Source organism: Oncorhynchus nerka, linkage group LG11, assembly GCF_034236695.1.
Source record: "Oncorhynchus nerka isolate Pitt River linkage group LG11, Oner_Uvic_2.0, whole genome shotgun sequence".
Lineage (NCBI taxonomy): Eukaryota > Metazoa > Chordata > Actinopteri > Salmoniformes > Salmonidae > Oncorhynchus > Oncorhynchus nerka.
The window spans coordinates 57,627,036-57,640,749 of NC_088406.1; the positions used below are offsets into that span (position 1 = coordinate 57,627,036).

Consider the following 13,714-nt stretch of genomic DNA (forward strand, 5'->3'; position numbering starts at 1 on the left):
TATTTACAGCCTGTGAACAGTGGGTTAACTGCCTTGTTCAGAGGCAGAACGACATATTTTTACCTTGTCAGCTCTGGGATTCCATCTAGCAAACTTTCAGTTACCGGCCCAACACTCATTAGGCAACCTACCGCCTTTGCAAGTCAAAACAAACTGCTGCGCTGTGGTATAAGCATAGACATTAAAACCAGGGTATAGGCACAGACAGAACAATGAGGCAGATATTTCACCGGATGTATAAATGTGAAGCATCCGCTTGGCGTTTCCACTCACTATCAAATGTGATGGTGAGAAGAAGCCCAGTGGCCGGCAGTGAGAGAAGATAGATTTGTAGACTTTACCCTTTGCCAAACATTTTTTATAAATAAAACGTTCAGGAGTGCTAGGGTGAAACTAGTTTTTGCGTTCTCTTACGGAAATTTGCAAATACATGCTAGAACGCGCCAATATGATATCGCTAGCTCGTGCTTGGCTCTGCCCACCTCCTAATTGTTCTGCCAACTATGACTCATTTGTTCCCGTTGGAAACTACAGGCTGTGGTGTATCTTTGTTAAAGGTCTATTGTCGCGTTCAAAACAACCGGGAACTCGGAAAAATATGAGGTCAAATCATGACGTCCGTGAACTTCTGGACGGAAAATCGGAGCTCCAGAAAAAGGATTTCAGAGTTGGATGACTGTTCAAAACTAGTTGTTTCCCCGTTGTTTTGAACGCTCGGGAGTCGTAGATTTCCAAGTTTCATGTTCCCAGTTGTTTTGAACGTGGCATATATAGTCATGACATGAAAGCTCTCATTGGTAGGCAGACACGTCCATCAAATAACAGCCATGTCTAGATCATGGACCAGACAGAGGAAAGGTTTTAATCTGGTTGGGCTCATATACTGTAGGTGAAATATATATATATATTTATATATATATATATATATATAAAATAGGATACGACATTCGATATTTGTTTTAAAGCAGATAGTTTGTGACCCTACGCATTTCAAAGAGGAAGCAAGATGTTGAACGTTATTACACGCTGAACAATTGTCTGAACATTTCTACTGGTTGAACCGTTAACTGCGGGTTTTCCGAAACGAACTGTCGAACCCAAACCAGATTGGATGTGATTTAGCCCTATTCTGGTGGGCGACATTTGTAAATACGAGCCAAATGATGTCTGGAAAGTATTTCAAGGCTCATGAAGTCAGTTGCTGTATCAAATATTTCATATTTGGATTCAATATAATATTTTGGGTAAGTAAATCTGCTATATGACGTTTTCAGTGTCTGTCATGGCTTTATAGACTAGCCTACATCATATTGAAATGCTTTTCAACCTTGGCCTGCGTTTCACATATGGGGGAGAATGGGCAAGGAATTTGTATCATTAATGTTTTTTTAAAGTCTTACATCAACGGATGCAATAAATAACATAATTGATCGAATTGAAATCTGAATGCAGTGCACATTAGGTTATTGGTCGACCATTATTAACATTGAATAGGTGCTTTATGAGGAGACCAACATACGAGACACCAATAATAGCCGAATCGGTGGTAAATGCGGCAATGTTGAATTAAAATAGTAGAATTATGGTTTATTTTGATAAACGCGGGGTCCGGACCTAGATAAGCAGCTTTCCTCTTGCTGCTCGTTGTAATTCTAAGCATCCATTTGTGATTACGTCATAATGTCATTTTTTGTCATTAAATTTGTAGGCCTACTGCTCATGGCACTCCTTAAATGAAATGCAAACTATAGCAGCTTAAATCTGAAAACATGCTCCCTCTATTGTTTCTATTTTGCAACATCTTGGCATCACTGTGCATGACAATTATGTCAACATGCAGACTATTGAGAAGAATATCTACTTTATCTGATATTTAATCTTTATTTAACTAGGCAAGTCAGTTTTGAACAAATTCTTATTTACAATGACCGCCTACCAAAAGGCCTCCTGCGGGGACGAGGCCTGAAATAAAACATAAATGCAATTTAAATATAGGACTAAACACACATCACAACAAGATAGACCTAAGACAACAACATAGCAAGGCAGCAACACATGACAATACAGCATTGTAGCAACACAACATACAACAACATGGTAGCAGCACAAAACATGGTACAAACATTATTGGGCACAGACAACAGTACAAAGGGCAAGAAGGTCAGAAAGAGTGTCCAAGGTTGAGTCTTTGAAAGAAGAGATTGAGATAAAACTGTCCAGTTTGAGTGTTTGTTGCAGCTCGTTCCAGTCGCTAGCTGCAGCGAACTGAAAATACCTTTGGGGACCTTTAACAGAATGTGACTGGCAGAATGGGTGTTGTATGTGGAGGATAAGGGCTGCAGTAGATATCTCAGATAGGGGGGGAGTGAGGCCTAAGATGGTTTTATAAATAAGCATCAACCAGTGGGTCTTGCGACGGGTATACGGAGATGACCAGTTTACAGAGGAGTATAGAGTGCAGTAATGTGTCCTATAAGGAGCATTGGTGGCAAATATGATGGCCGAATGGTAAAGAACATCTAGCCGTTTAAGAGCACCCTTACCTATCGTTCTATACATGATGTCTCCGTAATCTAGCATGGGTAGGATGGTCATCTGAATCAGGGTTAGTTTGGCAGCTGGGGTGAAAGAGAAGCGATTGCGATAGAGGAAACCAAGTCTAGATTTAACTTAAGCCTGCAGCTTTGATATGTGTAGAGAGAAGGACAGTGTACCGTCTAGCCAGGGGCGGCAGGGTAGCCTAGTGGTTAGAGCGTTGAACTAGTAAACGGAAGGTTGCAAGCTGACAAGGTACAAATCTGTCGTTCTGCCCCTGAACTGGCAGTTAACCCTAGGCCGTCATTGAAAATAAGAATTTGTTCTTAACTGACTTTCCCAGTTAAATAAAGGTCAAATAAAATAAATACTCCCAAGCTCTAAACCCTCAAGAGGTTGTAATAACACCTGTGGGACGATGGGCATTCTTCTTACTAAACCACATTACCTTTGTTTTGGAGGTGTTCAGAACAAGGTTAAGGATACAGTGTTTCCCTCTGGCCGTACATCTATCAATTGCCAGTAGGCTGTAGAATGCATGAACTGAGGCCTTGCCTCCAAATCTGTGAAAATTAATGGCATTCTCCATTGAACCCTATAGCCATACTGCATACATAGGGGCCTATATGTAATTATAGCCTAGAGTAGATATACACTCACCGGTCAGTTTTTTTAGGTACACCACCCCGCTCATGAATTGATTGCTCCTCCTAGAATGATGCAACAAAAAACCAAAACAAAAAAGTCAGTGGCAGTCTTGTGGGCGAAAACAGCATGTGGTCGAAGGAGAATTGCAAGCTAGTCCAAGCTAACAGCCGGACCACAAACAGAGAAATAACAGTTCTGCACAGTGGTGTGCAGAATTGCACCTCAGAATGCACAACTCTTCGATCCTTGTCACAGATGGGCAATTGCAGCAGATGACCACACTGGGTTCCATTCCTATCAGCTAAAAACAAGAAGAAGGGGCTCCAGTGGGCACGCAATCACCAACACTGGACAATTGAGGAGTGGAAAAACATTGCCTGGTCCTATGAATCATGGTTCCGGTTGCGTCATGCATCTGATGGCAGAGTCAGGATTTGGCCTAAGCAGCCTCAGTCCATGGACCCATCCTGCCTAGGGTCAACGGTACAGGCTAGTGGTGGTGGTGTACCACTGTCCAGCATGGACCAACATCCCTGTGGAACGTTTCTGACTTGTAGAATCCATGCCCCGAAGAATTCAGGCTGATCTGGAGGCAAAGGGGGTATGACCCGGTACTAGATGGGTGTACCTAATAAACTGGCAGATGAGTGTAGGTAGGCTACAGTGTAACTGAAGTCTAGGTAGGTTTACTTGTTCCACGTACATGTTTGTGACATGCACAATGTCAAGGATTTTGTTGAGTTTACAAATGTAATGTTAACATGTAATTACTCAAGTTGTAGCCTAAGTAGTCTACTGTCACAATACTGTATTATCATATTAATATTTCTCTCTACAATCATTTCATTGTGCCTGCCTACCATGGAGGCAGGTTGCCTAGTTGGACCAGTAGCTGGAAGGTTGCTGTTTCAAGCCTCGGGCCAGGCGTAAACTGGCCAGTACTGGCAGGTACCATCAACTGCATTTGTGCATCTGAGCAAGGCATTTACACTTAAACTGCTCTCCATCCAGAAGAGCTGCTCCATGGCTGACACTGCACCTTTCAACGTGTGTATATACAGCACAGTATATGGGGGCAGGTTGAGATATACAGTATACAAATGTCTGTTTCTTATGAAATTGACAATAGTGTATATATTCTATTTGAATCTATGCTAAGGAACCATTTAAAGTGGGACCCCAAATTCATGATTGCAAATTGCCTTCACTGAAGTGACAATAGGTCGAGTGGCACTAAAGGATAAGGGGGCATGAATTACATCTATATCCAAAATAGATAGGGTATCTTTGTACATACAAATGTATTGAAGTTGTAACACATTATATAATTTTCGCCATCAATACACTCCAAAAAGACCAGAAAACAAATGCAGATATGGTGCATGCAACATGTTTCGACTATGTCTTCTGAAGTGAACCATTATATATCAGATTGATTGTTTGAGTCATACAGTATAACCTGGTATATAGTCTGTGATATCTGTTGACACAGTGCTTCCCATAGTGTAGTTGCCATTGTAAGATGTTCCCGTGCTGATTGATAGGTTAGATTATACATTCAGTAGACTACTGATGGAATCCTTGTCTTATAAAACAACAAAAATCATATTAATAATTTTGGGATAATTATTTATTTTCATATACGGTAGATCCTCACATCTTGTACAGCATAACTTGACAGGTGAAGTGAACTTCAGGTTAAATGTACACTACGGCGCTCTAAAACACAGTGAGGCAAATCTAATTGTTACGGATGGATGTGCACTATATTAATTCAAGTATATATGACTTCTGTTGTAAGGATGTAGATCCATTGATATAAAACCTATAGGCAGGTTCACTGGACACAATTAAGCCCAGTCCTGGACTAAAAAGAGCTTTCTATTTGGCGATTCTGAGCCAGTTTCCTGAATATAAGCCTCTTGGACTAATAATAATTTTCAATGGACAATCTCAATTTCAATATGGTTTTTAAGCCAGCACTACGCTTAATCTGTATCATGGAAACTGGCACTTAGAGTGCTCTTTAGTCCAGAACTAGTCAAGGCCTAATCTAGCCTGGTCTAAGATCTGTTTGTGCTGTTTTCCCAACTCTTGTGGTCATCGTCATATCAAAAAAGTGTCTTATATAATTTAATTGCAGAGTCATTTATTTGACCATTTTACCATCTTGAGGGCAGGGAAGAGCTACAGGCAAGTGTAAGGCTTAGGTTTGAGGGCCATGTCATACTTACAATGTTATAATTTAAGATACATGGCACACAGATGACCTGTTCTTAAATCAAAGCACTGAAAGAGCAAACTGTATCTCTGCAGAAAACTGGTGCTTCCTTTATTATGCTTTCAAATTGCTTTTAAAGATTCATCCTAGTGTAGGAGGCCCTAGTGTCGTAGGAGGCCCTAGAAAGCCTCCGACACTAGGACCATGTACATTTCAGGGTTTGTCCTGGATACTGTGACAACTATTATGTAACATAAACAGTGGTTCAGTCCATGTGCTTTAGCACAAGATGATAACCCAGTTAATGAAATGCCTGTACAGTTTCTCCCTCATCAATAGCTTTTACGGGTATCGCATTGATGGAAATGCAGGAGGCTATTGTTCTGTAGTATTTTTGCTCACATTATTTCAGGGTTATATAATTTTGCGTATTAGTCCATAGAGTTATGGCCGTTCTAAATTCCTGGCCCCAATAAATTGAGGAATCCTCCTACATAACAGCAATAATTGGTTGATCTTAACCCCAACAATATTCAGTACAGTATACCTGTGCACATTTTTCATGTCTTGATGGTTGATTAATGGTGGAATAACTTTCCTCGACCACAACTCAGTAGATAAGCCAGAGAGGATGTCTCTAGTTTTATATTAATAAGTCATATCTAAAATACTTTCTCTCTCTCGTGGTTCACAGTTACTTGGAGTGGCGTTCCTTGGCATAGGGCTTTGGGCATGGAGCGAGAAGGTGAGTCCAGCTGAGATCCCTGGGTGTCCTGTATCGTCTAGATAACTAATGATCTGCTAGCTGACTGCTCAAAGAATTTGAAACACATTGCAAGTGTCTGCAGGTATAGTGCATTATGATGCAGTTGTAATGCATTGTAAGACTTTTTGAGCATAATGTCTTATAATTATTTAATAATGATCCAGACTAAATACCAGCCAATTTGAGTCAATATAAGCCTGTTTATAACACATTATAAAGGCTCATATACATGCTTATAACAAGTTATAAAGCATTATGCTTGCAGGCTTTAAGTGTTACAGAAGAGATCCTAGTGTTATTTATTATTTCTGTTCTACCAATAAAGAAGTATCATATGCCATGGTAATAGATCACAGGTTTATAAAGTCTATGACGAGACTGACCCATGTTAAAGAGTATTCCACATCCACCTGCCCTGCATGCGATCATTTCTGTCAAAACAAAGTGAAAACACTGGAGTTTTCCTGTGGGAAGCGTGACTACACAATAGCTCCTGAATGGATTGGACATTCACAGGTTCATTTGTATTTATTAGGGATAACACAATGAAAAAATGGGTTTCTCTTCTTTTGGCTCATATTTCCAAGTTGTCATGCATATATGTGTGTGCATGTACATATCCTGGTGTGGATGTGTGCGTGCATGCATGTATATGTTTTTTATTTTATTTAACTAGGCAAGCCAGTTAAGAACAAATTCCTATTTACAATGACGGCCTCCCCCGACCAAACCCAGATGACACTGGGCCAATTGTGCTCCGCCTTATGGGACTCCCAGTCACGGCCGGATGTGATTCAGCCTGGATTTGAACTAGGGACTGTAGTGACGACTCTTCAACTGAGATGCAGTGCCTTAGACCGCTGTGCCACTCGGGAGCCCAAAATGCTTGTGTCTTTGTCATGAGTGGAGTCCTAGAGTGGAATCATTTTTGTACGTCCAATAAGGTCTCCATTGCTCAAGCTCCATGTTTCAAACTCTTTAAAACAGTTGACATGATTGACTATGAATAAATAACATGACTAATTGACTCTTCATGAGTCAATTATATCTAGTGATATCTCTGTCTGTCTCTCTCTCTCTCTCTCTCTCTCTCTCTCTCTCTCTCTCTCTCCAGGGTGTGCTCTCCAACATCTCGTCCATCACAGACCTGGGGGGCTTTGACCCCGTCTGGCTCTTCCTGGTGGTGGGAGGAGTTATGTTTATCCTTGGCTTTGCCGGCTGCATCGGAGCACTGAGGGAGAACTCTTTCCTTCTCAAGTTTGTATGTTCCCCTTTTTATTCGAGACCATTATATTTTACATTGATATGACATAACATTGGAAGTATTTTTCCTCCCCTTGTCAATACTTAACCCTACCCTACCAAGCAATTATACAGTTGAAGTCGGACGTTTACATCCACTTAGGTTAGAGTCATTAAAACTAGTTTTTCAACCACTCCACAAATGTCTTGTTAACAAACTATAGTTTTGGCAAGTCGGTTAGGACATCTACTTTGTGCATGATACAAGTAATTTTTCCAACAATTGTTCATTTCACATATAATTCACTGTATCACAATTCCAGTTGGTTAGAAGTTTACATACACTAATTTGACTGTGTCTAGGACTGGGGTTCCGCTTCCCAACTGCCAGTGAAAGTGCAGGGCGCCAAATTCAAAACAACAGAAATCTCATAATTAAAATTCCTCAAGCATACAAGTATTTTACACCATTTTAAAGAGGAAATTCTCGTTAATCCAGCCACAGTGTCTGATTTCAAAAAGGATTTACAGCGAAAGCACCACAAACGATTGTTAGGTCACCACCAAGTCACAGAAAAACACAGCCATTTTTTTTCAGCAAAGAGTCACAAAAAGCAGAAATAGAGATAAAATTAATCACTAACCTTTGATGATCTTCAGCAGATGACACTCATAGGACTTCATGTTACACACTACATGTATGTTTTGTTTGATAAAGTTCATATTTATATAAAATAAATCTGAGTTTACATTGGCGCAATACGTTCAGTAGTTCTAAAATATGTGGTGATATTGCAGAGAGCCACATCAATTTACAGAAGTACTCAAAATAAACATTGATAAAGATACGACTATTATACATGGAACTTTCGATAAACTTCTCCTTAATGCAACCGCTGTGTCAGATTTCAAAAAAACTTTACGGAGAATGCAAACCATGCAATAATCTGAGTACAGACTTTAAACAACAAAGCAGCCAAAAAGATACCCGCCATATTGGGTAGTCAACATTACTCAGAAATAGCATTTTAAATATTCACTTACCTTTGATGATCTTCATCAGAATGCACTCCCAGGAACCCCAGTTCCACCATAAATGTTTGATTTGTTCGATAATGTCCATCAGTTATGTCCAAATATCTTCTTTTGTTCGGGCATTTGGTAAACAAATCCAAAAGTGCATTCAGGTCTGGCCATTACAGCCCGTAGAAACATGCCAAACTAAGTATGGAATAAATCTTTAGGATGTTTTTAACATAAAACTGCATTAATGTTCCAACCGGACAATTCCTTTGTCTGTACAAATGAAGTGGAACGTAGCTACCTTTCACGTGAGCGCGCCAGACCGAGGCTGTGGAACTCTGCCAGACCACTCACTCAAAGAGGCCTTATGAGCCCCCCTTTAGAGTAGAATCCTCAAAACAGTTTCTAAATACTGTTGACATCTAGTGGAAGCCTTGGGAAGTGAAACATAACTAATACCACCCTGTATCTTCAATGGGGGCTGAGTTGAAAAACTATAAACCTCAGATTTCCCACTTCCTGGTTGGATTTTTCTCAGCTTTTTGCCTGCCATATGAGTTATGTTATACTCACAGACATCATTCAAACAGTTTTAGAAACTTCAGAGTTTTCTATCCAATACGAATAAAAATATGCATATATTAGCATCTGGGACAGAGTAGGAGGCAGTTCACTTTGGACACGCTATTCATCCAAAAGTGAAAATGCTGCCCCCTATCCCAAAAAGGTTGAACAGCTTGGAAAATTCCAGAAAATTATGTCATGGCTCTAGAAGCTTCTGATAGGCTAATTGACATCATTTGAGTCAATTGGAGGTGTACCTGTGGATTTATTTCAAGGCCTACCTTCAAACTCAGTGCCTCTTTGCTTGACATCATGGGAAAATCAAAAGAAACCAGCTAAGAAAATTGCAGACCTCCACTAGTCTGGTTCATCCTTGGGAGCAATTTCCAAAAGCCTGAAAGTACCACGTTCATCTGTACAAACAAGAGTACGCAAGTATAAACACCATGGGACCATGCAGCCGTCATACTGCTCAGGAAGAAGACGCGTTCTGTCTCCTAGAGATGAACGTACCTTAGTGCAAAAAGTGCAAATCAATCCCAGAACAACAGCAAAGGACGATGTGAAGATGCTGGAGGAAACCGGTACAAAAGTATCTTTATCCACAGTAAAACGAGTCCTATATCGACATGACCTTAAAGGCCGCTCAGCAAGGAAGAAATCACTGCTCCAAAACCGCTTTCAAAAAATCCAGACTACAATTTGCAACTGCACATGGGTACAAAGAAATGTCCTCCAGTCTGATTAAACAAAAATATAACCTTTTGGCCATAATGGCCATTGTTATGTTTGGAGGAAAAAGGGGGAGGCTTACAAGCCGAAGAACACCTTTCCAACCGTGAAGCACAGGGGTGGCAGCATCATGTTGTGGGGGTGCTTTGCTGCAGGAGGGACTGGTGCACTTCACAAAATAGATGGCATCATGAGTGGGGGAAATTATGTGGATTTTTTTGAGGCAACATTAAACAAAAGTTAAATGGATCTTCCAAATGGACAATGACCCCAAGCATACTTCCAAAGTTGCTGCAAAATGGCTTAAGGACAACAAAGTCAAGGTATTGGAGTGGCCATCACAAAGCCCTGACCTCAATCCCATAGAAAATGTGTGAGCAGAACTGAAAAAGTGTGTGCGAGCAAGGAAGCCTACACATCTGACTCAGTTACACCAGCTCTGTCAGGAGGAATGGGCCAAAAAATTCAACCAACTTATTGTGCGAAGCTTGTGGAAGGCTACCCGATAGGTTTGACCCAAGTTAAATAATTTAATGGCAATGCTACCAAATACTAATTGAGTGTATGTAAACTGCTGACCCACTGGGAATGTGATGAAAGAAATAAAAGCTGAAATAAATCATTCTCTCTACTATTATTCTGACATTTCACATTCTTAAAATAAAGTGGTGATCCTAACATTTAATCCTTACTAGGATTACATTTCAGGAATTGTGAAAAACTGAGTTTAAATGTATTTGGCTTAGGTGGATGTAAACTTCCGACTTCAACTGTAAGTCCACTACAATATGTGTACTAAACCAGCTTTACGGAGCAGGTGTGTGTTTTTGTTTTGTTTGGACTGGTGAATTATTGCTCTCAATTATGTCTTTAATGATGTATTTTATTCCAATGTGATGTCTTTTATGAAGTCATGGTTAGGTCAGTATGTTTAAGGACGTTTTTTTAACATCTTTTTAACAACCAGAAAATGATGTCTTTATCAGGTCGTAATATGGTTGAACCAAAATCAACCAAAATCTTTACCATGACTTCTTGATGTCGTCACAAGGTCTCCTTGGGTAACAGAGACCATTTGGTTGTAATCTGGTTATATCATGACATCTCAACCAGAAAACCAGTTTGGGATTGGTGGGCCTTTGATATAAATATGGTACACTCTTAGAAAAAAGGTGCTATCTAGAACCTTAAAAGGGTTATTTCGTCTGTCCCCATGGGAGAACCCTTTGAAGAACCTTTTTGGTTCTAGGTAGAGCCCTTTTGGGTTCCATGTAGAACCCTTTCCACAGAGGGTTTTGACAAAAAGCTTTATATTGAGAGTCTTATAAACCAAGGCAACATCTTAGAAAATCTCAATGCAATGTTGAATAGATTGGCAATGAATTGTTAGAGGTCCAGAATAGATTAATTCTCTCTCTGATGGCTTGGTTACACCCCCGGGTTCTCTTGAACTGGGTGATGGAAGGGGTAGCTGATAGTAGAAAGCTTGAAAACAACAACAGTGATTACTAATGTGTTTTCATAATATATTTGGTTGGCAGTGTTGATTAGCTCAGTTTTTCTTAAGTTCAGTTGCTTTATCTACAAATATGTAGCATTTGTTCATGTTTCATATACTGTGATATGCTTCTATCCAGTGGGGAAAAGATGGAATGCGAAAACATAATGGCTTCATATCCTGGCTGTAAACTTGGTGTGCTGGTTTTAGAGATCACAATAATTCTTTCATGATGTCATAACCAAGTGTCGTGTCTGGAAGATAGTTATTTAATCAAATAAATTCTATAAGTGTAATTATTATTACGCGATTAACCTCTTGCGACAAGCAAACCCGTATCCGGGAGCGTAATCATAGCCTCAAATGCATTAGCATAATGCAACGGACATAAATACCCCTAGAAACTTTTCCTATTCATGAAAATCGCAAATGAAATAAATATATTCAAACACAAGCTTAGCCTTTTGTTAACAACACTGTCATCTCAGATTTTCAAAATATGCGTTACAGCCAACGCTAGACAAGCATTTGTGTAAGTTTATCATGGCATAATGCTATGCTAGGCTCTGCTGGCAGCAGGCAACATTTTCACGAAAATAAGAAAAGCAACCAAATTAAATCATTTACCTTTGAAGAACTTCGGATGCTTTCACTCAGGAGACCTCCAGTTTAGATAGCAAATGTTCCTTTTTTCCAAAAATATAATTTTTGTAGGCGAAAAAGGTCCCGTTTCTTCACCATGCTTGGCTGAGAAATCGACCGAAAAATGCTACAACTATAACGCCAAACTTTTTTCAAAATTAGCTACATAATATCGACAGAAACACGGCAAACGTTGTTTAGGATCCATCCTCAAGGTGTTTTTAACAAATATATTCGATAATATATCCGTCGAGGCAGTTGGTTTCTCATAAGAAGCGATTGGAAAAATGGCTACCTCAGTATTTTACGCAAGGTTTTCTGCGGGAGACACCATGTGACCACATGCCATATATAGTCCCTTACAGCCATTCTTCAATGGAAATGCCTAAAATGACATCACAATGCTGTAGACACCTTGGGGAAAAAGTGGAAAACGTAAGCTCATTCGTAGCTCATTCTCAGCCATATAAGGAGTCATTGGCATGAGGCGGTTTTAAAAAATGCAGCACTTCCTGGTTGGATTTTTATCTGGGTTTCGCCTGTAACATCAGTTCTGTGGCACTCACAGTCAATATCTTTGCAGTTTTGGAAACATCAGAGTGTCTTTTTTCCAAAGCTGTCAATTAGATTCATAGTCAAGCATCTTTTCGTGACAAAATATCTTGTTTAAAACGGGAACGTTTTTCATCCAAAAATTTAAATAGCGCCCCCTAAATCCAAGAGGTTAAACTAATCATGTAAACTTTAATTAACTAGGAAGTTGGGGCACCACAGAATTTTTTAAGAGTATTGACTCTTCAGATATTTTCATATCTTATCGAGTACAGTCATCTATTAATGTTTAGAACTCTTTACCTTTCGTTAGCCTCATTCCAAACGTTGTAAAATTCTTGGTTATTTTCATGAACTCTAGCATAAATTATGAATCAGCGATATACAAATTGGCTTAATTATTTCTTTACTAACTAACTTAGTCAATCACAGAAATACATAACAAACAAACAGTAGATATTGGTTACTAACACAATGTGTTGATAACATGATAGAAAAGTCCCTAGTGAGCTAAGCCGATATGATTGCTTGGGAGACAAAAGAAAAGGGGTGGGGACTGAGAAAGAGCGGGAGAACAGAATGGATAACTACACTCATAGGAATTGCTAATACTTTACATGAATGACCGCTCATTCAAAAATAAATAGCAATTTACATATTTACGAGTGTATGTCTTTCTTTGTGGTCGCCGGTCCATCTGCTGGAGAGAGTCAACAGAAAAGTCTCTGGTTGGGTTTCCCTGAAGATCAAAGTCATAGGTGGTTAGTATAGATACCATTTGGGAATGTTAGAATAGATGTTGTTCTGCGGTTGTCGCTATTCTCGTTCTAGGTTCATGTCATTTCTAGCTGCAGACTAGTAATTAGTTTGTCTAGAATTTCTCACTTATTCTGTAGTGATCAATAGTCTCAGAGTTTAACCATTTCCAGCCATGTAGCCAATGCTCCGTGTGGTATGGGCTTCTGGTCTTGTAGTTTTAACCAATTTCACACATAGCTTCAGCTGCATGTTTTCTAGTCTAATGTGAATTTCATCAGGAGTGGGTTTTATACACTACAGAGAAAAGGGTGGTCCATGATGCCGACGTAATGTCTATGCTCACGTGGGCGTGGCCATTGATGTGGTTAACTATATGGAAACCTATATTTTCTCATTTAGAAGGTTGACATCACATTACATCTTTCCACAAATAGTTTCATGTTTAATCACGTTTCACAATATTTAGATGTAAACCTGACAGCCGGGAAATGTACACTAGGAGATACAGTTATGTGTGTTTCCTGTCCTTCAC

General features: G+C 39.6%; 1 protein-coding gene across 1 annotated transcript in view; it reads left to right on the forward strand.

Annotated features, from left to right (window-relative positions):
* The first annotated feature begins 798 nt into the window (after nt 1-798).
* The window catches only part of LOC115137214 (tetraspanin-5-like), a 40,255-nt gene continuing 27,339 nt past the window's right edge, over nt 799-13,714 (forward strand). Inside the window, exons 1-3 of the mRNA XM_029673382.2 lie at nt 799-1,244; nt 6,099-6,149; nt 7,285-7,431. Of these exons, the coding sequence (XP_029529242.1) occupies nt 1,161-1,244; nt 6,099-6,149; nt 7,285-7,431 (282 nt within the window). The 5' untranslated portion in view covers nt 799-1,160. The remainder of the gene's footprint in view (nt 1,245-6,098; nt 6,150-7,284; nt 7,432-13,714) is intronic.